Source organism: Phaenicophaeus curvirostris, chromosome 26 (assembly GCF_032191515.1).
Source record: "Phaenicophaeus curvirostris isolate KB17595 chromosome 26, BPBGC_Pcur_1.0, whole genome shotgun sequence".
In the NCBI taxonomy this organism is placed as follows: Eukaryota; Metazoa; Chordata; class Aves; order Cuculiformes; family Cuculidae; genus Phaenicophaeus; species Phaenicophaeus curvirostris.
Window position 1 is genome coordinate 4,582,962 of NC_091417.1, and position 25,654 is coordinate 4,608,615.

General features: G+C 54.1%; 2 protein-coding genes across 3 annotated transcripts; both read right to left on the reverse strand.

Annotated features, from left to right (window-relative positions):
* Window positions 1-805: 805 nt before the first annotated feature.
* On the reverse strand, window positions 806-11,796 carry LOC138731377 (amine oxidase [copper-containing] 3-like). 2 transcript variants are annotated; one of them, XM_069877305.1, is made up of 4 exons: window positions 9,659-11,796; window positions 2,480-2,765; window positions 2,131-2,260; window positions 806-1,413 (listed from the first exon to the last, which is right to left on the reverse strand). In XM_069877305.1, exons 1-4 carry the CDS (start codon window positions 11,223-11,225, stop codon window positions 1,129-1,131), a joined length of 2,268 nt encoding a protein of 755 aa, XP_069733406.1. In that variant the 5' UTR covers window positions 11,226-11,796; the 3' UTR covers window positions 806-1,128. The 2 variants fall into 2 exon arrangements, with proteins under 2 accessions (XP_069733406.1, XP_069733405.1); XM_069877304.1 differs by lacking the exon at window positions 9,659-11,796 and adding an exon at window positions 5,065-6,813 and having other exon boundaries at window positions 807-1,413.
* A 6,498-nt stretch (window positions 11,797-18,294) lies between these two features.
* Window positions 18,295-24,250, reverse strand: PSME3 (proteasome activator subunit 3). The gene is made up of 11 exons (XM_069877321.1): window positions 24,091-24,250; window positions 23,175-23,207; window positions 22,789-22,851; window positions 22,208-22,312; window positions 21,851-21,899; window positions 21,116-21,228; window positions 20,117-20,185; window positions 19,830-19,897; window positions 19,625-19,679; window positions 18,984-19,070; window positions 18,295-18,509 (listed from the first exon to the last, which is right to left on the reverse strand). The coding sequence occupies exons 1-11, from the start codon at window positions 24,130-24,132 to the stop codon at window positions 18,429-18,431; spliced, it is 765 nt and encodes a 254-aa protein (XP_069733422.1). The 5' UTR covers window positions 24,133-24,250; the 3' UTR covers window positions 18,295-18,428.
* Window positions 24,251-25,654: the final 1,404 nt, after the last annotated feature.

A 25,654-nucleotide genomic window follows, 5' to 3' on the forward strand; every position in this document is an offset into this window, starting at 1 on the left:
CTCTTCTCCCAAGTGACAGGGGACAGGATAACAGGGAATGGCCTCAAGCTCCACCAGGGGAGGTTCAGGCTGAACATTAGGAAAAAAAATTTCATAGAAAGGGTGATTGGTCCCTGGCAGAGGCTGCCCAGGGAGGTGGTTGAGTCCCCTTCCCTGGAGGGGTTTAAGGGATGGGTGGACGAGGTGCTGAGGGACATCGTTTAGTGATTGATGGGGATGGTTGGACTCACTGATCCTGTGGGTCTTTTCCAACCTGGTGATTCTATGATTCTGTGATTCCAGAGCTCATGAAGCATCCAGGCAAAGAGGCAGCAGCTGTGCTGCACTGCCCCACCAGCAGCCACGCAGCTCCTGCCCGCTTCCTTCAGCCTGGAGGGGGGTCTCTCATGTGAACCTGGCCAGCGTTGGGTTGGGCTGGCCCATGGGGCTGAGGTTTGGTGGGTTGAGGCAGAGGGACCTGTGAGGCCAGTTCTGATGCAGGAATGGTGAGATCTTTCCCCGTAACACTTCCCTTCGTTCCCCTCACCCGCACCCAGTGGTGAGGGACCGAGAGCTGCAGCTCAAGCACGTCCTGGCTCCATCCTCAGCCTCACCCACACAACTCTGTGCCAGCGTCCTCCTCGATTCTCCCCACCAGAGCCCTGGGAATCACCATCCCATCCCTCCTGCCCTCCAGCTGGACAATCCCTGTGCCTGCTTGGGCTCCAAGAGCCTCCCTGCTGGGCTGGGTTGTGGATGTAGGAAACACAGCGGACAGCCAGCATCATCCCCCCAGGAGATAAGAACGAGACACTCAAGAGAGCACTGGGTCAGGTATCATTTTCATTTTAACCTGAGATAAGCACTACACAGCGCTTGCTTCTACAGTGGAGGAACAGGAGTTTCTTCTCACCTTCCTTCTGCAACAGACTCAAATTCAGCAATTAACAGAGATAACATCGGCTTCCATCTGGCGTCACGCCAGGAAGGCTGTGCCTCCCTTTTAAAGAGCACTATTTAGAAGCAACAATTAAAAATAAAGTCATTGCACAACTGGAAATTGAGACAATTTCACTAAAACACTGAAAACCTGAGATACAAGAGTCAAGCCAAGGCTGCTGACTGTGTCTCTCAGAAGGGTTCTGTAGGTTAAATCCTGCTCATGTTTTGGAAACCGTCATAGGTGAAGGGGGGGAAGTTCGGCAAACAAGAGGCGGTTTGGGGCAGGCACGCGATGGGGTTGATTTCACACCTCGTGAAGTCCTGCTCACTGGTGAAAAACACACCGTCGTGTGAGTATATGGAAGGGTCCAGGTCATAGAAGTTGTAGGGTCTCAGGAGAAAGCCGACCGAGTTTCCCACCGTCACAGTGTTGGGAATATCCTCAGAGTGTGGGATGTGAAGGAAACCAGTGGTTATCCAGGCCACCAGGTCCTAGGAAGGGAGGAGACACAAGACTGTGATTATTTTGGAAGCCTGCTGGGACTGAAAACTGCTCAGGGGCCATGGGATGAGAGAGGAGAGCAGGAGGGGAGACCTTAGAGCAGCTTCCAGGACTGAAAGGGGCTCCAGGAAAGCTGGGGAGGGGCTCTGGATCAGGGAGGGCAGGGATAGGACAAGCGAGAACCATTTTCAACTGGAAGAGGGTAGACTAAGATGAGCTCTTAGGAAGAAATGTTTTCCTGATAGGTTGGGGAGGCCCTGACCCAGGTTGCCCAGAGCAGTGGTGGCTGCCCCATCCCTGGAGGGGTTCCAGGCCAGGTTGGATGAGGCTTGGAGCAACCAGATCCAGTGGGAGGTGTCGCTGCCTATGGCAGGGGGAGGAACTGGATGGGTTTTGAGGTCCTTCCCAACCCAAACCGTTCTGGGATTCTATGATCTCCACAGGCACCAGCCTGGCCATGTTCCCACATGCAAAGCTCTCCCATCCTGGTAAAGATCCCTTTCCTTCCCCACAGACCTGCCTACAGCCATCAGCCCAGCAGAGGGCCCTGGCCCTGACCCCTGCAGATGAGCTCTGGCCTCACAGATATTATCCTGATGTTTTATCAGCATTTTCCATAGGCTCACTCAGCTCCTGGAGCAGCTCTGGGGCTCCCACTCAGCCTGGGGCTGGGTGTGACAGCTCCAGCCCAGAGGACCCCAGCGCACCTCATTGGTGATGGTCTCATTGTTGATGAAGTCGGCGAAGGCAACAGTGGGTGTCCAGGGGTCATTCTGGTTGTAGATGCTGGTGCTGGTGGGCTCCTCCTCCTTGCGCCGGGTGACAGCCAACTGGTACCTGAGGACAAGAAGAGATGAGAGCAGCCCACTAGGGCAGGGCAGAGCCAAGAGCCAGCTCCCCAGAGAGTCTACAGAGCACAAGCCCACTCCAAATAACCCCAGCCCAAGAGAGCATCCGCTCCAGGCCTTCCCATCAAGGAACATCCATGTGATGTCTCCCCAGCCAGCAAGACTAGAGGTGTCTCAGAACCTGCCACCCCAGTCAGAGCAGCCTGACCTTGCCCAGCTGATGGCCCTCTCCATGGAGCTGGCTTCGGGAACGTGGTCCCCCGCAAAGCTGGTGATCTGGATCCTGTAACCACGCTGGTGGCCCCACTTGTTTTTACTGTTGGCCGCGAAGTAGATGTATCTAGGTATCTTCGACTGGAGACGGAAGGCTGCCTGGTCCTCTGTGTCCAGGACTTTCTTGGTGAGTCGTGGCCGCTCTATCTGCTGCTCTGGGCTCCAGGGAGCCCGCGTCATCTCAAATGCCATGTCATGGGCCACCAGGGAGTTTTTCACCCCTGTAAAGCAAAAGCAAAGTCACTGAGAAGCATCCTTGCCATCTCCCGTTCCCCACCAACATCAATGCAGTCAGAGCTTGCTCTCCCCATCCTCACTTCCCACACTTGGGCTCTGAGCACCAGCTCTCCATGGGAGCTCTCGCCCTGTGTGAGAGACAAGGGGAGCCTTGTCCTAGTGCAGAGGAACAGGTTTGCTCCCTGCTGCAAGCACATCTAATTAACTCAGGTGCCTGAAGGTCCAGACACCGCACACGCGCCCAGCAGGATGCTGGAAAGCACTGGGAAGGGCCCAGGTCTCTGAGAACATTTGCACATCACAGAACTGGAGCAGTGCCGCGCAGTTCAGGTCTTTCTACCAAAGAGTCACGAGGCAGAGGCTCAGAGCAACAGGAGGGACACAAGAGCAAACAAATCTGGGCACAAGGGTGAGTAAATCCAAGGATAAGATAGCAATGAGCTGGCTGAGCGCACTCGAGGCAGAGGGGCCAGTGCTCATCACCCACTGCTCATCCCAGCCGGAGCACACGGGATGGGAGCACACCACTCATGCTCCATTCCCCATGACCCTACACAAGCTCCCAGCTTGTCCCAAGGCCATTTCAGAGCTAAAACGGCTTTGAGAAACCGGATGCAGTGGGAGGTGTCCCTGCCCATGGCAGGGGGTTGGAACTGGATGGGCTTTGGGGCTCCTTCCAACACAAACCATTCCATGATTCGATGGCCACGCTGGAGGGTTTGAGCAGAACTTTGGACCTGAGCCCCCATGCAGGTCAGCACCAGAGCTGGAGCCCCACAGAAGAGGATCCACACACGGCAACCACCGCCGTGCTCATTCTCTTCCTTTTTCTGATGTAAATAAAACCTCTAACCCCACCCTCCTCCTTCCAGGGACAGCAGTGACACTCTTGATTTCATCTGCCTTTTTTCCCTGTTCTTGCAGTTTTGCAATCCCCCATCCTTACCCAAGCAAGAAACTCATCTGAAACTCACATTCGTGTTTCCCAATTAAAAGGAAATTGGGAAATGTTTAATAGATGGCAGGAGCGTGCAGCAAATGGAATTTCAGCAGGAGCACAAGGACAGGTTTGTGATATAGATAGCAGGGCAAGAACTAGGAAACTGCAGACGATGCTCCTGTGAGCAAAGGATCCCTGGTACCCCTGACAAAACGCAGCAAAGCCCTAAGCTCAGAGCAGGCCACCAGCCCAGCATTCGTCTGCTGTGCCTGCAGCCTTCGGAGAGGGCAGCTGCCTGTTCCACTCACACATCAGCAGCAGGAGCAGCTCAACAAAGCTGTAGGAAGCAGGAATGTGAGCTGAAAACCACATCCCAACAAACCAGCTTGATCAACTCTGTCAGAGCAGGGTGAAGAGGAAAGAATTCCAAATTCTTTAGAACCCTGGAGGTGTTGAGGCCAATGGGGCAGCCTCGGGGCTGTCTACCCAGGGTGGAAGGAGCCCTTCCCACTAGGGGCAGGGGCTGGGCACACAGCGGTGCCAGCGCTACCCAGCCCAGGAATAATAGAATCATAGAAACACCACGTCGGAAAAGACCTCTTGGATCATCAAGTCCAACCATTCCTATTTGCCACTAAACCATGTCCCTGAGCGCCTCGTCTACCCATCATTTAAATACCTCCAGGGATGGTGAATCAACCCCCTCCCTGGGCAGCCTCTGCCAGGGACCAATGACCCTTTCTATGAAATTTTTTTTCCTAATGTCCAGCCTGAACCTCCCCTGGCGGAGCTTGAGGCCATTCCCTCTCGTCCTGTCCCCTGTCCCTTGGGAGAAGAGCCCAGCTCCCTCCTCTCCACAACCTCCTTTCAGGGAGTGGCAGAGAGCAATGAGGTCTCCCCTCAGCCTCCTCTTCTCCAGGCTAAACACCCCCAGCTCTCTCAGATGCTCCTCTTGTTCTCCAGCCCCTTCACCAGCTTTGTGGCTCTTCTCTGGACTCGCTCCAGAGCCTCAACATCCTTCTTGTGGGGAGGGGCCCAGAACTGACCCCAGGATTCAAAGTGCGGTCTCGCCAGTGCCGGGTACAGAGGGAGAAGAACCTCCCTGGAAGGCACAGCTCTGCCAGGCACTCAGGGGTAACTACACGGAACAGAGGAGGAACCTCTCCCTGTGTGACAACAGCTTCTAACATCTCCAAGAACAGAAGGGAGGCAGCTCTGTGTCTGTTCACCATCCTACCCCATGCATGGAAAGAACAAAACTGTGTGAGGATCAAAAAAATTTCAAGTTTTGGGAGTCTAAAGCTACTCAGAAAGGGCACAAAAGAGGCAAGACCCAGACCTACCTCCTACATCCAAGTCCACTTTGTAATTGATGGAATGGGTGCGTATCGTACCCAGCGTGTGCTCCCAAACCCTGTTGCCATATCTCAGGCCGTCCCCATGGAGAAAGGATGAGCTTGTGTAGCCTGTGGCCTGGACCTTGCTTTCAATGGCCCCGTTCTGGTAGAAGATGAAGTCCCACACGTAGTCATGATTGCCCACGGTCGCAATGGACCGAACGACCAGAGCAGAGTTGACCAGCCCCCCGTAGTAGAGCGACTGCAAGTTGGAGTAGTGGCGCCTCAGAGGGGAGCCCAGGTTCTGCTCAAAGATGCAGAGAGAAGCCTTCTTCTTGCTGGGCTTCAGAGTCTCTGACAGAGAGTATGTGTCAACATACGTGGCCAAGTAGGGGCAGTCGACCCCTCGCACCAAGGGGGAGGTGTAGCGCCCGATGCCAAAGCTCCCATCCATGTACCTCGTGGACATCCCACCGGGGCTGTTGGAGCCATACACGGACAACGCCTCTTGGATGCTGATTTCATAGGCAACCCTCTCCCCCTTGTGTCGGATGTCAAACAGGCGCAGGCCCGTGTTCACGCTCATCCCAAAGGCGAAACTCCAAGCCTGGAAGAGGATGTGGTTGTTCCTGATGCTGTAGCGGGGACCGTGGGGCTCATACTGCAAAGGGAACAGCGCAGCTGGAGACGCCCGGGGCTTCATGGATGAGAAGTCCCCATCTCTTGGTGCTTTCCTCACCTTCTCCACTCTGATGCGACCCTGCACGTAGCTGCTTTCCAGCTGAACCATGTCCCTGTAGTACTGCCCGTTGTAGAAGACCCTGCTCACTGCCCACTGGGAGATGTCCAGGCTGCTATGATCCACCAGCACCTCCAGCCCCACCGGGTGCAAAAAGAACCCGCTCACATTCTGAAACACGATGAACCATGACTTACGGTCTCCAGACTGGAACCCATGAGGGGCTGTGGTCTGAAATGCGATGTTGGTGCCGTCGTACTCAAACACTTCTTTCAGGAAGGTCGGGGCTGCAGCAAAAGCCGTCGTCTTTAGGAACGCTCCTACCCGCTCATACTCCCTGTGCAGCATCGGTCTGCGGTGGTACGGCAGCTTCCTCCCGTACTTCTGCACCGTCACGTCCCGGTGGTACGTGGGCGTTGGCAGTGGACCCACCACGTACTCGGTGATGTTGGGGTCTGCCTGGTTCCCAAAGTACAGCACAGCCAGCGCCTCCCGGGGCGGGCGCGTCCCCCCGCCGTCCAGGAACCACAGCACCTCTGCCTTGGTGGGGATCTGCACGTCGACAGAGGCGATGGAGTTATCGGAGGGCTTGGCACGCGAGGCGTCCACCAGTTGCACCCCAAGGTTCCTCTGCAGGTACCGCACCACTTGCACCATCTCCTCCGGTGTCAGATCCGCAAAGACCAGGCTCTGGCTGGTGGACCCTGACTGCTCCACAATGTGGGGCTGGGATTCACAGCTGGGTGATCGCTTCCCCCTGCTCAGCAGCACACAGGAGAGGATGAAGACTATCACGCCAGCCCCAGCCAGGAGAACATAGGGGAGTTTGGGGTGCATGTCTCTGAGTGCAGAGACAGCACGGAGGGTTCGGCTGCAGCATCCACAATACGATCCTCACCTGCAGACCACGCTCTTAATTCATTTACGAAGTGTAGGCGTAAGGGCGTCGCTTGTGAGGAGGGGAGGGAGCCTGGAGCCTGCATGGGACTCTGAGAGGAGATCACAGGTCCCAGCCAGTCCAGCCTGTTTCCTCCCCACCCTAGACAGACAGAGGAGCCAGATGGAGAGACGATGGGTTTCTCCACTGCAGGGTGACACCACAAAGAGCCCCCGCCTCGGGCTGCGCAAGGGGCCTTTGTTTCTCCCAGCGTCTCCCAGGAAGCTCTCTCCTGTCTCATGTGGATCACAGGGATGCCATGGGGACAGGCTTGGCTAGTCCTTCTCCTTCCACACCCGGCGCTCCTGAAGGGCCCGTCTAGGCTGGCACTGCAGGAGATCCCCAGACCTGACAGCTCCCCTGCACCTCCAAGTCCCTCCCTACCCTGAAGACCTGGCAGCTCCAGCTGTGGGGAGACTGGCCGAGATGAGTGGAAGCTCCCTGCCCAGACCAGGCGGCGCTTGCTGAACCCCTGTCAGCAACTGCGAGTGACAAGCAGCTCCGGGAGCAGCTGCACTGGGAAGAGCAGAGGCTGCAGGATCATAGAATCACCAGGTTGGAAAAGACCCACCGGATCATCGAGTCCAAGCGTTCCCATCAATCACTAAACCATGTCCCTCAGCACCTCGTCCACCTGGCCCTTAAACCCCTCCAGGGAAGGTGAATCAACCCCCTCCCTGGGCAGCCTCTGCCAGGGACCAATAACCTTTTCCATGAAAATTTTTTTCCTAATGTCCGTCCTAGACCTCCTCTGGTGGAGCTTGAGGCCATTCCCTCTCGTCCTGTCCCCTGTCCCTTGGGAGAAGAGCCCAGCTCCCTCCTCTCCACAACCTCCTTTCAGGGAGTTGGAGAGAGCAATGAGGTCTCCCCTCAGCCTCCTCTTCTCCAGGATAAACACCCCCAGCTCTCTCAGTCGTTCCTCATAAGGTTTGTTCTCCTGCCCCTTCACCAGCCTCGTTGCTGGTTGACCAACAGGACACATCTGTCCCCATTCAGCCACCCCAATCCCACTCCAGCAGACACATCGTTGGACAAGAGCTGTCATGGACAGGATTAGTGACTGTCAGGAGGCTGTTCACTGCTCCTGACCTTCCCTGGTGAGAAGAGCAGCAAGCAGGGAGCTGGGGCCACCCCGTTGTGGTGCGAGGTGGCTGCTCCTGCGTGGCCACCAGCTCCCGCAAGGCTGGTCCCACCGCACCCAGCAATACATCACCAACAGCCGAGGACTCCGGAGAGACAGCTCGAGGGGTTGAAACCACTACAGCCCTGGATCGATTCACCACTTCCAAGCATGTTAATTTAGGAACTTCTGTTTTCATTCTCACATCCAGCCAGGGAATAATTACCCTGTTGTTTTTTTTTTCTTGCAAGTCCCACAGCCACCTCAGATCAGGAGCCAAGGAACCTGGGTGGGAGATGACCCATTTTTGACGTGCTGCAGTTTTGCTTTCCCTGCACTCAGAAGGCAGCGATCCTGCTGGGCGCCTCTGGAGCCCCTGAGCCCTGCTGCGCGGGACCGAGCTCTCTCCTTCGCAACGAGGAACAAGTCTGGGATTTCAGACAACTCTTCTCCACAGCGTTTTGCAGCAGCCAGGGCTCGGGGGCTACAAATACAGCAAGGAAACAAGGGGCAGTCACAGAAAAGGACCTTGCCACTACACAGGAACTGTATTTTAGTGTGTTTTAGAGCCTTGCAGACAGGAAGGGAACTGCTATCAGCCCTGGTTTTGAATGTAATGACAGTATCAGCACCTTTCAAAGCCACACAAGCCGCTGCATCACAGACAGGGACAAGGGGACACATGCCAAGGCTGAACACTCGCAGGGATTGGACAAAGAGGAATGGTTTTCAGCTGAAAGGGGAGATTGAGATGAGATCTGAGGAAGAAATGTTTTGCTGTGAGGGTGGGGAAGCCCTGGCCCAGGTTGCCCAGAGCAGGGGTGGCTGCCCCATCCCCAGAGGGGTTCAAGGCCAGGGTGGATGGAGCTTAAAGCCCCTGATCTACTGGGAGGTGTCCTTGCCCATGGCAGGGGGTGGAAATGGATGGGCTTTGAGGTCCCTTCCAACCCTTTACAGACGTAGAACAACCTTTTTCCGCTCTCTTTCACAGGAGCAGATTTCAATAACAGCATCTACTGCTGCCAGCCTGCACCCCAGCACCATCACCACCCTTGCACCCTCCTGGCTGCAGGGAAGCGAAGCTGCCCCTCCAGGCTGAGCATCCTCGTGTCTCCCAGGGCAGACGCCAGCACTTCCCTGCTAAGTCCACCAGACGGTGCAGAAGGAGCTGTTTCTGGACTCAAAATAACTCTCCGCAGGGATCCGCTGCCAAAACTGTGACTCTTAGCAGGAGTAGAGGAATTCACTGGCTCACTGCAGCACTTTTGCAACCCAGGACTCAGGATCCAACTTACAAGCATTTCCTCAAAAGAGAAGTGAGGACAGAGCCGCACGAGCTGAGCCCCGCAGAGCGCAAATCCAGCTGCCTCACTTCATGCTGGGCAGTCGAGGTACAAAAAGGACTTTCCCACGTTACAAGGAACGCCGGGGCCAGCGTCAGGCGCAGCAAGAGCGGGCTGACACCTCCAGCCCTGCAGACAGGGCTGCGTCTCCCTGTCTGCCCGCCCTTGCCTATGGAAACACGGACAGTGCCAGATGGGAGGCCTCAAGGAAACACAAACATTATTCAGCTGCTACCTTTCAGACTTTCCCTGGGCTGAACACAGAGCTCCCAGACAATTCACACTGCCTTCAACTCCGTGCCAGACTATTTTATAAAGAGAATAATATTGCAGTGAAGAGGTCAGAAGGGTGGAAAAGCGGAGTTCTGGTATCAGCTGTTATTAAACCAAGAGGCAATCCCACCCCCAAGCTCCAGCGTTCACCAGGGTAATAGCAGAGATAAAGGAAGACCCAGACCTACCTCCCACGTCCAAGTCCACTTTGTAGTTGATGGAATGGGTGTGTATTGTTCCCAGCGTGTGCTCTCCAACCCTGTTGCCGTATCTCAGGCCGTCCCCGTGGAGAAAGGATGAGCTCGCATACCCCGTGGCCTGGACCTTGCCTTCAATAGCTCCATTCTGGTAGAAGATGAAGTCCCACACGTAGTCGTAGTTGCCCACGGTCGCAATGGACCGAACGACCAGAGCAGAGTTGACCAGCCCCCCGTAGTAGAGCGACTGCAAGTTGGAGTAGTGGCGCCTCAGAGGGGAGCCCAGGTTCTGCTCAAAGATGCAGAGGGCATTTTTAGTAATTTGAGGGACCTGGGAATGAGCAAGGTAGATCACATCCAGGTACGTTGCTAAATAGGGGCAATCGACCCCTCGCACCAAGGGGGACGTGTAGCGCCCGATGCCAAAGCTCCCATCCATGTACCTTGTGGACATCCCACCGGGGCTGTTGGAGCCATACACGGACAATGCCTCTTGGATGCTGATTTCATAGGCAACCCTCTCCCCCTTGTGTCGGATGTCAAACAGGCGCAGGCCCGTGTTCACGCTCATCCCGAAGGCAAAACTCCAAGCCTGGAAGAGGATGTGGTTGTTCCTGATGCTGTAGCGGGGACCGTGGGGCTCGTACTGCAAAGGGAACAGCGCAGCTGGAGACGCCCGGGGCTTCATGGATGAGAAGTCCCCATCTCTTGGTGCTTTCCTCACCTTCTCCACACTGACGCGTCCTTCTATGTAGGCGCTTTCCAGCTGAACCATGTCCCTGTAGTACTGCCCGTTGTAGAAGACCCTGCTCACCGCCCACCGGGAGATGTCCAGGCTGCTATGATCCACCAGCACCTCCAGCCCCACAGGGTGCAAAAAGAACCCGCTCACATTCTGAAACAAAGCATACCAGGTGATACGATCTCCAGACTGGAATCCACGGGGAGCAGCGGTCATTGGTGCTAGGCTGGCTCCATCGTACTCCAGCACTTGATGCATGAAAGATGGAGCTGCAGGGAACACTTGGCTTTTTAAGAACCCTGCAATCTGTTTGTATTCAGCAGCTAGAGGTGGTCTGCGGTGGTACGGCAGCTTCCTCCCATACTTCTGCACCGTCACGTCCCGGTGGTACGTGGGCGTTGGCAGCGGACCCACCACGTACTCGGTGACGTTGGGGTCTGCCTGGTTCCCAAAGTACAGCACAGCCAGCGCCTCCCGGGGCGGGCGCATCGCCCCGCCGTCCAGGAACCGCAGCACCTCTGCCTTGGTGGGGATCTGCACGTCGACGGAGGCGATGCAGTTGTCGGAGGGCTTGGCACGCGAGGCGTCCACCAGTTGCACCCCAAGGTTCCTCTGCAGGTACCGCACCACTTGCACCATCTCCTCCGGTGTCAGATCCGCAAAGACCAGGCTCCGGCCGTCATCGGTGTCATCCTGAGCCGGGGGCTGGTGCTGGCAGGGGCTGGGGGCCCTTCCTCTGGTCAGCAACACACAGACTAAAGCGAATATTGTGGCTAAAGCCAGAACGAGGAGGATGAGCACCGTTTTCACATTCATGCTGCTGCTGCTGCTCCCGAGGCATTCACAGCAGCTTTCTGAGCAGGGTTTCTAGCTCAGTTTGTGCTGCACTGGATGGATTAGCACAGCAAGTACAAAGGACTGGGAGAGGCGAGGGGAGGAGATCTGAACTTCGTGGTGACCAGAAAGGGCAGATCTCCTCTCTCAGCTGCAGCCTTCCCTGTCTTCCTCCACCAGCGGTGCCCTGAAAGAACTCGTGGAGATGCAGGGTCAGTGACTCAGACATGTTTCACGTAATTCTGTTGCTTTTTCAGTCCAACCTTGCTTCCTGAGCCTTCCTTGTAAAAACGAAGATCCTGCAGGCAGCCCGAGGAGGTTGGGACCACTGAGAGGCTCTTGACAAGCCAGGAATTGTTGCCACACTGTAGAATTTCACCATTTTGCAACTCACCGTGTTTTCTTGTTTATCGGGCTGCTTCCCTGTAAACATTCTCCCTGGCAGCATGATTCCAAGCTTGGAGTCGCTTCTTATTTAGTTTAAATCTTCCACACGGAAACGCTTGCTGGAAACACATTCATCTATTTAGTAGGAGAAAAAGTTTGGTAGGCATGGAGAGATACGGTTCAAGAGGAGATTCAGGCCCTGATGCTCTTCGTTTGCACCTCTGAACAGCTATGAACTCATTAACCCCATCAGAATTCCACTGGAATGAGATAACACAGCTTTTGTTTCTGCCTCTGATTCAGAAGTGCAGCTTCTGAGAAGCTCCCGCAAGGACAAAACCATCTCCAGCCCGTGGTACTCAAGCGCAGAGACGATGGCAGCGCCACCGCAGCCACCTCCAGAATTCCTACCCAAAACTGCGGGCGCTGCCCTCTGCCACCCCAACCGAGGGGCTCTCCACCGCTCTCCAGCATTGGTGAAAGGCCTTGGCAGAGAAAGACAGACAGACAAGAGGACTCAGTGCTCCATCCTGCCACGCGGCAGGTGCCTGGGGTAGACAAGACTGACCGCTTTAACTACAAACTCTGCCTGTCCCCAAGCTGGTGCTGAGAAGCAGAAGGCATCCAAGACAACCAGGGCTAGAAATTCAACCCAACATTTCCACTACTGCTGCCAGCATCACCTCACCTCACCCTCGCCTTCCCTTCCTCCTCCCGACAGAGTTTCCCGGTGGGAGACAGCCCCCTCCAGCCTCAGCTCTGCCTCCAGTTGCTCCTCTGCAGCAGGTCCGCGCTCAGCCCCTCTGTGGTCCCCTGGCCACGCTGAACAGACACCGCACCAGGAGGCAGAAGGCGTTGCCCCGAGACACACTCCATTATCCTCACCACCACTGCAGCCTCAGCCTTCTTCAGACCAAGCTGCAGCTGAGCAGGTCATGGACTCACGTCCGCTCTGTGCCAGCACACGTCATCTCTGCCTCGCTGCTTGTCGTGCCAGCAAGGGCCGCGGAGCCACAGCAGTCAGTTCATGAGGCCACTGTGCCAGAGGAGGAGTTCGCTCGGTGGCACGGACACAAGCAATGGGGACAGACAGGACAGAGGAGAAGAGAGCTGCGGCTACCCAGGATGCCACAGCTACAGGTGTGAGAGCCACGTGGCTGTCAATGACTCTGAGCTGGCTTCAGAGGCAGAATCGGATGCCCCCACAAGTAGCCTAGAATCAAGCTCAAGAGGCTTCTCTGGAGCAAGTCCAGAGGAGAGCAACAAAGCTGGGGAAGGGGCTGGAGAACAAGAGGAGCAGCTGAGAGAGCTGGGGGTGTTTAGCCTGGAGAAGAGGAGGCTGAGGGGAGACCTCATTGCTCTCTCCAACTACCTGAGAGGAGGTTGTGGAGAGGAGGGAGCTGGGCTCTTCTCCCAAGTGACAGGGGACAGGACAAGAGGGAATGGCCTCAAGCTCCACCAGGGGAGGTTCAGGCTGGACATTAGGAAAAAATATTTCACAGAAAGGGTCATTGGTCCCTGTCCGAGGCTGCCCAGGGAGGGGGTTGAGTCACCTTCCCTGGAGGGGTTTAAGGGACGGGTGGACGAGGTGCTGATGGACGAGGTGCTGAGGGATTAGTGATTGGTTTAGTGATTGATGGGAATGGTTGGACTCGATGATCCGATGGGTCTTTTCCAACCTGGTGAGTCTATGATTCTATGATTTTAAGCTGAATAAGCAGAGATTGAGATGACACTTGAGGAAGAAATGTTCTCCTGTGAGGGTGGGGAGGCCCTGGCCCAAGTTGCCGCATCCCTGGAGTTGTTCAAGACCAGGTTGGATGGGGCTTGGAGCCCCTGATCCAGTGGGTGGTGTCCCTGCTCATGGCAGGGGGTGGAACTGGATGGGCTTTAAGGCCCCTTCCAACCCAAACCATTCCATGATTCTATGATTTAAGCAAAGAAGCGCTGACTTCCAAGTCCGTCTTTCAATCTGTAAAGACAACAAGGGTTCTTGGGGTTCGGCTTGAAAGAACAACGTTCTTTTGGTGTAAGCATTTGTTTGAGTGCAGAGATGAAGTGCTGCTGCCCAGTGAAGGTTTAGGCAGCCCCAAGCCATACGTCCTGCCTCCCAGGATTTCAGTGAGTGCTCCGCAGCACCAGGCACCTACACGGCTAAGCCAAGGCTGCTGCACCAGCTCCTGAGCCCACACCAACATCTCCTTAAAGCAGTACAGAAAGAGCAGATCCTTTAGTTTTGACTTGACCTCTTGGTTTTTCATCCCGAGTCCCTAAAAGTCAAGGCACAGGCTGCAATTACAGCCCATCATTTTCTAAGCAGCACGGCAGTAGTTGAAGAGAACTGGACCAACTCCACAAGCCTTGCTGCCCCACAAATCACAGCTCAGCCTGGGAGATGTCTGAAAATAAAGTGTGGGCACACTCTTGGTTCTGTGCATCTCGGGTGTTTGGGGTTTCTCTTTTTTCCCAATCTGTAATGACATAGAATCATGAAACAGTTTGGGTTGGAAGGGACCTTAAAGCTCATCCACTTCCACCCCCTCCTGCCATGGGCAGGGACACCTCCCACCGGATCTGGTTCCTCCAAGCCCCATCCAGCCTGGCCTTGAACCCCTCCAGGGATGGGGCAGCCACCACTGCTCTGGGCAACCTGGGCCAGGGCCTCCCCACCCTCACAGGATAACTTTTCTTCTTAACATCTAATTTAAATCTTCCCCCTTCCAATTTAAAGCCATTCCCCCTCATCCTATCATTCCATGCCTTTGTAAAAAGTCCCTCCCCAGCTTTCCTGGAGCCCCTTTCAGTCCTAGAAGCTGCTCTACGGTCTCCCCAGAGCCTTCTCTTCTCCAGGCTGAACTCCCTAAGCCTGTCCTCACAGCAGAGGTGCTCCAGCCCTCGGCTCATCTTCATTACTGGTCTAGAAAAGGGCCACAACAGTTCCATCTTACGACATCCCTCTGACCAACCAACCCACAGCACACACCCCGGCTTCTGCAGGATCCAGATGACACAAATGAAGCTTCCTGTGCTGCCTCTGCAGGATGTGGCACTGGATGCCGTGTCTAACACCACGTTATTTAATTCTGCCTGATTCTGTTGTACTTTTCATGCTGAAGATTTTGAAGCAATACAAGAACCAGCCTGCACTCTCTCGGGAGCTCCGTTTCAGAATAAACCAAACAGCCCTAAATCCATCTCCATCTTGCAGGAGAACTTTCAGGAAGCAGAGTAATTAACTGAGCCCTCAGAGCCAAGAAACCTGTGTCAATGCCTTACTGATAAAAAGGAGTCAGGGATCTTCCATAGCCACATATACCGCTGCCTTCCTTGTGTGCCTTCTCCAAAAGAAGCCTGAAGCAGCTTAAAGCTAACCTAGAATTTAAACAATTACACACCTCACTAACAGCAGCACAACAACTTGTTTATGCCCTATTTGATGCCCGTACCTCTTCCCACAAGTCAGCTCCACAGCCTGATTAGCCCATCACTCCATTCCACACTTAATATAAGGAATTCACGTCCTTCCACTGTTTATTTTGGCTACACAGCTACTTCTAGGTATTGTCCATCTCATATTTGCTAAATCACCCACGTCTCCCAAAGCAAGGAAGGAAGAGTCTGCTGGTTTTCACTCACACAGAAAGGTAGAGGTGGCAAAAAATAGTCTCTGAAATTTATAGAAACCCAAACCAGAAGAAGGCAGCTTTTGGCTCATGGAAACTCGGAGTCAGTGACTGCCAGACAGCTGAGTACAGTACAGAAAAACTCTCGCCGGCTCTCCTGGCACGTTCCAGTCTTAAATAAACGCCAAGCCAGACCTCAGACTTCAGAAAACTCCCACTCTCTCACCCTGTAGGGCCACCTTGTGTTAAACAGAAGGGTGGAAATTGCTTGACCCTTACCCATGCTGGCTGTGTTTCTGGCAGTGTTTGTGTCTGCATGCAACTGCTGTGCCTTTATTCTCCTCTTAAGAGTTTTAACCGTCACTGCGTATAAGCTGGGATCCCTCAAGAAACTGAGTTAGAGCCCTGCCAGAACAGAGCCATTCCTGCTGGAGCACAGAGAGCAGAAACCACTGCACTGAGACTGAGGGGTGAAGATCATGGACAACAAACCCTTCCCTACTCCTGCGGATGAGCCACGCTCGCTGCTAACAGCGGCCAACGGCCCTGGATGCTCCATCCTTCCACAGGGCTGCTGGCACCAGCCTCCTGGGAGCCCAGTTTCTTCCGGCTGTGGTAAGAAAGGTGCACTCAGTGCACCACACTGAGTCTTGCCAGCAGCACTCTCTCCTCTCAGCTCTGGTCTCAGCCCCAGCGACTTGTTTCCAGCTCGACTCCCACCTTCCCTGGACAAGCAGGACTTTCCCACACGGCAGGAAGCACCGTCGGGGAGCAGCCCTGCGGAGGCAGGAAGCCTCTGTCCGCAAGCGGCTGCTCCTGCTTCTCAGCAGAATAAAGACTTCGAGGCTGTCCTTGCCAGGCAGGAGCTCGGGGCTGTGGCAGCCGCTGCTGGGGCTGGGAATGGGCCCCACCTGCAACAGCCCCGGCCAGGAAAGGTGGCCAAGCCCCGAGCTCTGCCTGTCCTAGGAGCAGGGGACAGGGCACTTGGGGAACATGGGGGCCACTGGAGTGGTCCCTGCTCCTGTGGAGCAGCAGGCACGGGAGGAAGCACAAGGATGATCCCCTGGGCAGATTTGAAGACGCTTTGGCTGGGGGACTGCCAAGCGGCCTGCGTTTCCTTTGGAACCATGTGCAGAGCCAAGGGAATCACAGCTCATGTCATAAACACAGGCAGCAGGTGTGGCATCCAGGCTGAAGGCTCCTGCCTAGCAGAGGCATGGGAGCAGCCGCGGAGCGGGCTGCAGACTCCTACCACCACGCAAACCTCACGTCTGTTTTAACCAAGACAGCCCAAGTCCCGCACGCAGGGCTACAATGGGACAGACCCCACTAAACTCAAGCATGTGGGCCTAACGTAAGGCACGCTCCAGGAACAGAACCAACCTCTGAAGCACAGCATAGCAGTTCACCACGCAGAAAGAAGAATGAGGAGAAGGCAGGGAAGAAGCAACTGGATGCGAGAACGGCAGGACCAGAACAGACAGTAACACAGCACAGCCTAAGAGCTCAGTATCACACACAAAGGGTTACCTTAAAAGAATTCCATGTACCTTATTTTAATTTCTTGACATGGTAAAAGTTTACATACTTTCATCTGGCAGAGAGAGCCAAACAAATTAAAAGGAATCAATACAAAGGAACACAAGGGGAAGTGCTGCTCCCAGATGGCAGCTAGAACGCAGTTGGTTTGTTACTGAATATTTATTAGCGGGAAGACTAAGAGTTGACTTACTACAAACAACAACAGAAGAGTCTATAGCAAGGGCCAGCGGCCCCCCAAACTCTGGGCAAATCCCTGGGAAACCAGCAAGAGACAACATGGCTCTTAGAAGAGGAAGGAGAAATAAAAACAAAGTAAAAAAAGAGATGGGGAGAATTTCATTCCATTTGTCACTGTTGTTACAATGTTAACACAACTATTAAGGCTACTGCACAATATAGGGGTGAAACAGTCCGTTGGGAAAGAGCGAGGTTCCTGAAACAAGTGATTTAAAGTTCCCTGAATAAGGGACTTCTGTAGAAATATCTATAAATAAGAAAATTTTGGAGCCTGCAGTGTTCTGGGCCCACTTGCCACACACAAAAACTGCTGCAACAAAACCAGTCATTTCCAAAGGGGTTTGTGATGGACCATGAAATGTTCCGGCGGTTTAGAGGAGTCTCTGGGCCCACGAATGTGCCCTTTGCAGGGGAGAGACTGCGAGGTCTGCCATGGTAGCTGGTGGGCACGGACCATCCTCACCCCCAAGCACCAACCGTGGTGGTCGACCTGCTCCGCCCGGGAAGAGGGAAGCGCTGCCAGGAGACAGCAGGGCTCAGCCCGACCGCGTGCAGAGACTCCCAGGACTTCAGTCCCAGACCTCCCACCCCTCCCTTCTCTCAGCCTGGGCCAAAGTATCTCGTGCTGAAGGGGCACTAGGGCATATGTGAAAAGGATGTTGGGTTTAGCCATGAAAGCGGCTCTGGTGAAATCGCAAACAGGAGCGGAAGCCACCTGAGCTCACAACCAGCCAGGACAGAGAACAGCCCTAGTTTCAAGCTCTACCTTGCGCTCTGCACTGATCTTAGCCAGAGCTGCCCAGGCAGAGACAGGCAGGGAGGCTCTGCCGAGTCAGAAGAGGGACGGAAAAGCAGGGCAGACCGCTCAGCGGGCCAGAAGGGCAGGTTCCTGTCTTTGCAATGGGTCAGTGCAGAGCACCAGTGGCTGAGGGGCCCAGCTACAGCCAGCAGTGAAGACAGCAAGCTTCTCCACCACTGCACCACCGCCCGGGCTTGCTCCTGTGCCGAGGACTGCCTGCCCCATTCCCAGAGAACCCAGGGAAGCCTCCAGCCAAGAGATGGGACAGGACAAGGGCTTGGTCTCTAGTGTTGTTCCTACTCAAGATAGGAAGAAAGACATGAAGGAATGTTCCTGCCTGGCTGGTGCTCTCACTCTGCAGTAGCCTCCAGGGCACCCCAAAGCAGCACGGCCTTCTCATCACCAGTTACTAAAGGGAGGGAAAGCTCCTGAGACCTGAACAAAACCAATCACAAAACTAGGCGAGAATTTCTTTAGAGTTTAACTAAGTATGCAATACTATTTCCAGCCAGTTTCCCATCTCGATAGTCACGTAACAAACCAAGGCAATGACGGTCTTTAGTTGACTGAACAGTTCTCAAGTTCAAACGTTGACACTTAATAGAGGGTCTCAGCATTGCTGCTCCGAGGCCTCTTGATCTTCTCGATGTTTTTAAGGATCATGTCATGCAAAGTCACCTAGAAAAAGGGAGAAGAGGACTCAGACAAGAAGGATGAAGTCACACAGAGCTCAGCTTGCACAAGGAGTGCTGGTTGAAAGAGCAGCACAGCTCCACCCTCTGCCCCTGCGGGCAATTGCACACGGGGCTGAGGGAAGGGCTTCTCTCAGCCAGACTCTACAGAAGCCACATCACGTGCCAAAGAGGTTTCTTTACAGACCCGAGCAACGGCTTCTGTTACATGGAGAGTTTAGGATAACAGGCCTTCCATAGAAGGAATATTTTGAGCTAGCCTCCTGTTAGAAACACCCACCCCTCTGGGAGATGGTGGAGAGGCAACAGTTGGATCTTTCTGTTACAGCCAAAGCTGGGGACGAGACAGGCTCCTGGTCAGACGTCGGATTTGTAGGGTAAGGGGAGAGCAGCATCAGGGCTGAACAGGCTCCCTCCACTGCTGCGCAGGGAGCCAGCGCGAGCTTCGTTTTTGACTTACATATTGATTCCTCAGCTCTGAAATGATCAGGCGCAGACTAATGTACTCCTTCTCATCGATCTCTGTCACTGTGCGGCGATAGTCCTCCTACAGAGAGCAGACGCACGCTGAGCTGCCTGAGCTCAGCTCTGCCTCCCGTACAACAAGTGAATCAGAATCATGGAATGGTTTGGGTTGGAAGGGAACTCAAAGGGATTTCAGTTCCTCCCCCTGCCACGGGCAGGGACATCTCCCACTGGATCTGGTTGCTCCAAGCCCTATCCAGCCTGGCTTTGAACTCCTCCAGGGACGGGGCAGCCACCACTGCTCTGGTCAACCTGGGCCAGGGCCTCCCCACCCTCACAAGAAAACATTTCTTTCTAAGATCTCATCTCGGTCTCCCCTCTTCCCACTGAAAACTGTTCCCCCTCGCCCTATCACTGCACATCCTGATCAAAATCCCTCCCCAGCTTTCCTGGAACCCCTTTCAGTACTGGAAGCTGCTCTAAGGTCTCCCTGGAATATCCTGTCTTTTACAAAGGGATCCCCCCTTCAGCTTGCTCTCCTCTAAGGCAGATGTCCTGCATGCCTGTATGATTTCCCCCTCCTCCCTCAGCCCCGGAAAGCAGCAGCACGGAATGCGTCCATCCCCATTTACTTACCACATGAGGGTACTTAGCTATTTTGGAAACCAATTTTGCTCTTGTGATATAATATCTGGTAGGAAAAGCGAGAGATTGAAGGTCAGATAAGCAGCACCAAGAGGTTTTTCAGGCCCAAGCTGCCCTAGAAAGGCTGGAGGACCTTCCCCAAGCACTTTACATTTCCTAAGAGGTATCAAAAAGAGGTCCATTCTTGCATGCCTACCTAGAAATCTGGTCCAGGTAGGATGCTGCCTCACTCTCCACAGTTCGAAGCTCAGCGACTGTTTCCTCCTGCAGGGAAGACAAGGAATCCATCAGCCTCATGAGACTGCAGCCAGTCTTCGTGGCTCTGAAAGCAACGAGTCTCGGCAGTGCCACATCAAGCTCAGCGCTGGGTTTTAAAACCATGGCTGCAGCTACTGGATATCATGAAATCAAAGACTCTGAGGAATCCATGCCCCTGGAGCACAGCACTCCCCTACGACAGGCACAGGGCCAAAAGTGCGTTACCTGAATAGAAACACCAAAGTTGTTTCCATCTTCTATCCTGGGGATAAGCAGCTGCACCCACATTTTGACCTGCAGTGGAAGATCACAAGACAGATCAACACAGATTCACAGAATGGTTTGGGTTGGAAGAGAACTCAAAGCCCAGCCAGTTCCACCCCCTGCTATGGGCAGGGACACCTCCCACTGGATCCGGTTGCTCCAAGTCCCATCCAGCCTGGCCTTGAACCCCTCCAGCGATGGAGCAGCCACCACTGCTCTGGGCAACCTGGGCCAGGGCCTCCCCACCCTCACGGAAAAATATTTCTCATTTCTTCCCAAGATCTCAATCTCCCCTCTTTCAGTTGAAAACCATTTCCCCATATCCTATCCCTGCACTCCTTGATTCAGAGCCCCTCCCCAGCTTTCCTGGAACCCCTTTCAGTATTGGAGGCTGCTCTAAGGTTTCCCTGGAGCCTTAGAACGCCAACACTGCCACAGAGACCTTTCTGTTTTACCAGAAGTCCCCCAGGCCTCTGCCTTTGCCATGCAGTTCATGATAAATTCCTGCAGATCCTTCATGCTACTACAATGCTTCAAGGAGATTACTTCCTATGTGGCAGGGACACCACACAAGCCAGCACAAGCACAGCTTCCCATGGAAAGCTCCGCTGACCGTGACAATGCAAAAGAAGATCAAACCCCAACGGCAGGGAAGTTGGAACTGGATGGGCTTTAAGGTCCCTTTCAATCCAAACCACTCTATGATTCTAAAAAAAAAAAAAAAAAGCTTCAAGCAAGGAGCCTTGTAACAGACATCACCCTCTTTTGAAGGTAAATTCAGCTCCCAGAGGGCTCAGAAAAACATTATTTAACTCCAGTCGCTTTAGACACCACAGTACAGATCCTGCCTTTCCTCATCTACAGAGCACAGAGGGGCATCTCCTTCCACTCGGAGCAGCTTTGCCTCTCCTGTAGCAAAAGCATCCTGCTGCCTCCCCTCGCTCCAGCGCTCACACTCACCGTATTACACTTCTCAATAAGCAGCCTGATTTCTGGTTTCACTTTCTCAATGATGTCCACCAGCTGCTGGTTGCTCTTCAGCATCCCGTTGGGCATCACAAACACTTTGGTACCTAGTAGCAGAAGAGAAAACCACATTCCATCAGCAAGGAATCAGAGCAGCTGTACCAGGGGATCCGACGGAAGGTCCGCCTGAGCTTCTTTATCTCCCACAAAGGCTAGCAGTGAACATTGAGGCTACAGCTAACCTGTGGGGAAGGGGGAGTCTGCCATGGGATAACAGCTGTTACCACAAAGGAAGGAAAAGAGAAAACATGAAGCAGAGAAGAGAGCTGAAGAGCTCTAGGCTGCTGAGCCTGGGTACAAAGGATTTTCCCAATGCACGTGTATGAGCTGTTTCTGCCCCAGCTCAATCCAAAGCCTGGTATCTTCCTCCTGACAAGGAGAGCTTTCAGCAGAGCCACAGGAAGACTGGCTGCATCTGTCAGCAGGCCAAGCTCAAGCAAGTGCTACTTATATCTATCAGAGAAGTCCTAATTATGGCGTAAGAGCTGGAATCTGACTGCTCCACAACAGAATGTCCGTAGGCCAGGCTCTGAGAGGTGGTGGAGAGATTCCTGCACAAGCAGTAGCTGCAGTCAGGACAGGGCAAGTGGGTCTGACTGGATTTCATAGCCCTAAGGCAAGATGCATCAGTTTAGGGGGCAGCAACACGAGAGACTTGGGAACTCTTACCCTGAAAGGTTTCCTCACGGTCTTCCAGCTTCCTCTTTTTCATATTTGGCTAAAATATACAAAACGTTTTACTCACAAACTAGTCGTAAGCTATAACAGTGCTGCAAAGGAATTAAGGAAAACTTTAAAGCCTCTGCTACGCTCCTAGTTTCTAAGAATTCTTCTTTAAACACAAAGGAGGACCGCAGAGCACAGCGTTACCTCCAGAAGACTTCCCAGGCTCCAGAGACCAATTCCTAAAAGCCCTTAGGAGAGCCATAGCCTGTTGTTAATTGAGAATAGCCTACTCCGGCAGAGAGCAAGCTATGCAGTTTTAATTAACACATGTAGGGATCACAGCCAAGAGAGAAACCTTACCCCATCCAGTCCATCGTGGCTGTTGGTGAGGAGAATTGGGTCAGGCACTGGGAGGTTCATGTCCGAATGGATCTGAGTGAGATCATGAATATTCAGGATAGGCTCCTGGAAAATAAAGCAGATTTGTTATTTAATTATGAACAAATTCCGTCACACCAAACACAATGAGAAGACAAAAGACTCAGCCCTCCCTTTAACCCAACCATAAAATAAGAATGAATGAAAAAGATGCCTAACAATGGGCTTGGGATGAGACCTCCCTCTGCCCAAGAGCAGCGTGCCAGCTCCAGGCTGTGATCAAAGCAATCGAGTGTCTGGAGGCCACAGCATCGTGAAGGACAGCCCAAAGCTACCAAATACACAGAACAGATGAATGTGGCGCTCACACAAAGAAAACTGAAAAGGGAAGCACCCCCTCTAGAGCTAAAAGCACTCAAATGCACGCAAGGAATCGCATCACAGCTCTGGTTTGTGTAACAAAGTGAAACACACAAAAGGATACACAGGAGGAGACCTGCCAGGTCGCTTTCAACACGGGGTTTGAAAGCAAAACAGGATAGGGAGAACAGGGTGCACTTTACCTTAAGGAACCCATCGAGTTCTAACAGCTTCTTTGGGAAAAAGTTTGCCACCAGGTCTTCAGCCTGAGAGAGAAAGAACAGATGATGATGTAAAACGGTGCCACAAGGTTCCTGTTAGCGGGCAAGACCACAAGGAAAATCCAGTGTCCAAAGGCAGGACAGAGAGCACCAGCTCTGCCTGCTGCTGCTGGCCAAGCTCAGCCCAGCTGAGGAGATGCTGGGGAACCGTAAGGCTGTGTAACTGCGTGCTGCTTGATGATCAATGCTCTGGGCGCTGCTCAGCTTCCAGTAGAGGCTCACATCGAACCAGGTCTGTCAGGAGAACACAGCTGAGTGGCCTCTCTCCCGTCCTGCCATGTTCTGGGCTGTGGCAGAGGGATACTCACCTCACTCGTGATCCGCTCCCTGAAGGAGTCGACCTGTGGAAGGGAAAAGCAACGGTTTGGAGTGGTGCTCGGAAAGCAAAGCTCAGCCCAAGCTGAGAAAGTGGAACTCGGCTGCAGCATGAGTTCTAGACCCCTCTAGGTGCAGCCCTGCTCCTCCCAAGAACTGCTGGGGGGCCCAGAAGCGCAGCACAGCACTGGGGCTCCTAGTTTGCCTTCTCTACACCAGATGCACAGGAGAGGCCCAGCAGCACGAAGGCAAGTGCCGGATCATGGAGGAGAATGGCAAACTGGGGCTTGACTGCAGGATGGGATGTGGAGGGAAATCATGGAATGGTTCAGGTTGGTAAGGACCTTAAAGCCCATCCAGTTCCAATGGGAACTCCTCCCACTGGATCAGGGGCTCCAAGCCCCATCCAACCTGGCCTTGAACCCCTCCAGGGATGGGGCAGCCACCCCTGCTCTGGGCAACCTGGGCCAGGGCCTCACGGCCCTCAGCGTGAAGGATTTCTAACTAACTTCTAATCTAAACCTTCCTCCTTTCAATTTAAAGCCATTCCTTCTAGTTCTATCGTCCCATGCCTTTGTAAAAAGTCCCTGCCCAGCTTTCCTGGAGCCCCTTTCAGCACTGGAAGCTGCTCTAAGGTCTCCCCGGAGCCTCCTCTTCTCCGGGCCGCACAATCTCTCCTCACAGGATGCGCAGCCCGGGCCCGTCCATCGCCGGGCACGGAACGGCCCGGGGGCGACCTCACTGCCGTCCCGCCCCCCGCGGTGCAGGGGCAGAGCCGAGAGGCGGGGTCAGAGCCGAGGCCTCCCCCCTCAGCGGCGGCGGCGGCGGCGGGAACGGGTGGCCCTCCCCGCCCGACGAGCCGCACCCCCCCCATCCCACCACGAGACGCGGCGGGGGCGGCGGGCGCACCTTGAGCTTCACCTCCGGGTCCACCTTGAGCAGCGAGGCCATGGCGGGGGCGTGGGGCCGGGAGCGGGGCCGGGTGCGGGGTCTGGCGCGGAGCCGCGCGGCCGCTGCCCCTTCCACCGGCGGCGCCGCCACCGGAACTGACGTCACAGAGCGTGCGCCCGCCGCCCGATTGAGGCTCTGTTCCCCCCCACCCCGACATCAGCGCGCATGCGCAGACAGGTCCTGGCAGCGCAGGTCCTGGCAGCTCATAGTGCGTTTACCCCCCCACCAACCAGCCCGCCCCAGGTCCTGGCAGCTCACAAGGCGCCCTGCTGGGTCCTGTCGTCCTGCCAGGGCCCAGGGAGAGCGACAATGCGGGGAAATGAACTCTCTGAGAGTCGTTTTGGAGTTGTTTTGGAGGGAGAATCCTTTATCAGGCCTGGGCAACATGAGAGAGTGGTGTCTAGCAGTAACGTGCAGTGAGACAAGAGCTGGGGATAGAATAGATTGGAGAATACATAGATCATAGAATGGTTTGGGTTGGAAGGGACCTCAAAGCCTATCCAGTCCCACCCCTGCCATGGGCAGGGACACCTCCCACTGGATCCAGTTGCTCCAAGCCCCATCCAACCTGGCCTTGAACCCCTCCAGGGATGGGGCAGCCACCCCTGCTCTGGGCAGCCTGGGCCAGGGCCTCCTCATCCTCATCTTGAACAAATTCCTCCTTATGTCTAGTCTAAACCTGCCCCTCTCCAGATTATACCTGTTACCCTTTGTCCTATCATCACAAGCCTCTGTGAACAGTCCCTCTCCATCTTTCTTGTAGCCCCTTCAGGTATGGGAAGGTCACTATAAGATCTCCTCGAAGCCTTCTCTTCTCCAGGCTGAACAACCCCAACTCCCTCAGCCTGTCCTTGTATGGAAGGTGCTCCAGTGCTCTGATCATCCTTGTAGCCTCCTCTGCACCTGTTCCAACAGCTCCATCTCCTTCTCATGTTGAGGATTCCAGCACTGGACACAATCCTCCAGGTGAAATCTCACAAGAGAGGAATAGAGGGGCAGAATCGCCTCCCTTTCTGCTGGCCATGCTTCTTTTGATGCAGCCCAGGACACGGTTGATAAACATATACGGTAGATAAACATATAAGGGTGATAAATGGCAATTATCTAAGCTTGTACATCATATAGTGATGTATGCTTTGAGCTAAGGTAAATGTTTATCTAAAGGAGGACCAGTTGCGCAAGGAACAGATATTCTGTAAGAAAAGATAATCACAGAATCATTAGGTTGAAAAAAAAACCCACAGGATCATCGAGTCCAACTATTCCTACCAACTGAAGCAGGGAAGCCACGTTGCTGCACTGACAGAAAAGAATCTTTTTTTTTTTACAAGTTTGGGCTGCAACCCCCTAAGGTTGAAAGTTCACCAACAAAGAAGACTTCAAGCCTTCATCTTTGGACTCCCCAGGATGTGTCTTCATGACCACACAAAGGACCAACTGCACGTGGAAACGAGATGTGGAGATATGTTAAGGATAACACAAAAAAAAGAAAGGATATGTAAAACATTTTCAGGAGGTGAAA

Bases quoted from the DNA above. Each gene is read 5' to 3' on its own strand.
- LOC138731377 (XM_069877304.1), bottom strand. From the start codon at position 6,634: ATGCACCCCAAACTCCCCTATGTTCTCCTGGCTGGGGCTGGCGTGATA. The intron at 2,766-5,064 runs GTAGGTCTGGGT...TTTGCTTTACAG, and splicing joins AGTGGACTTGGATGTAGGAG to GGGTGAAAAACTCCCTGGTG. The intron at 2,261-2,479 runs GTCAGGCTGCTC...TCTTGTCCTCAG, and splicing joins AGGGCCATCAGCTGGGCAAG to GTACCAGTTGGCTGTCACCC.
- PSME3 (XM_069877321.1), bottom strand. From the start codon at position 24,132: ATGGCCTCGCTGCTCAAGGTGGACCCGGAGGTGAAGCTCAAG. The intron at 22,852-23,174 runs GTGAGTATCCCT...TTTCTCTCTCAG, and splicing joins GGGAGCGGATCACGAGTGAG to GCTGAAGACCTGGTGGCAAA. The intron at 19,071-19,624 runs GTAAGTAAATGG...TGCTCTCTGTAG, and splicing joins TAGCTAAGTACCCTCATGTG to GAGGACTATCGCCGCACAGT.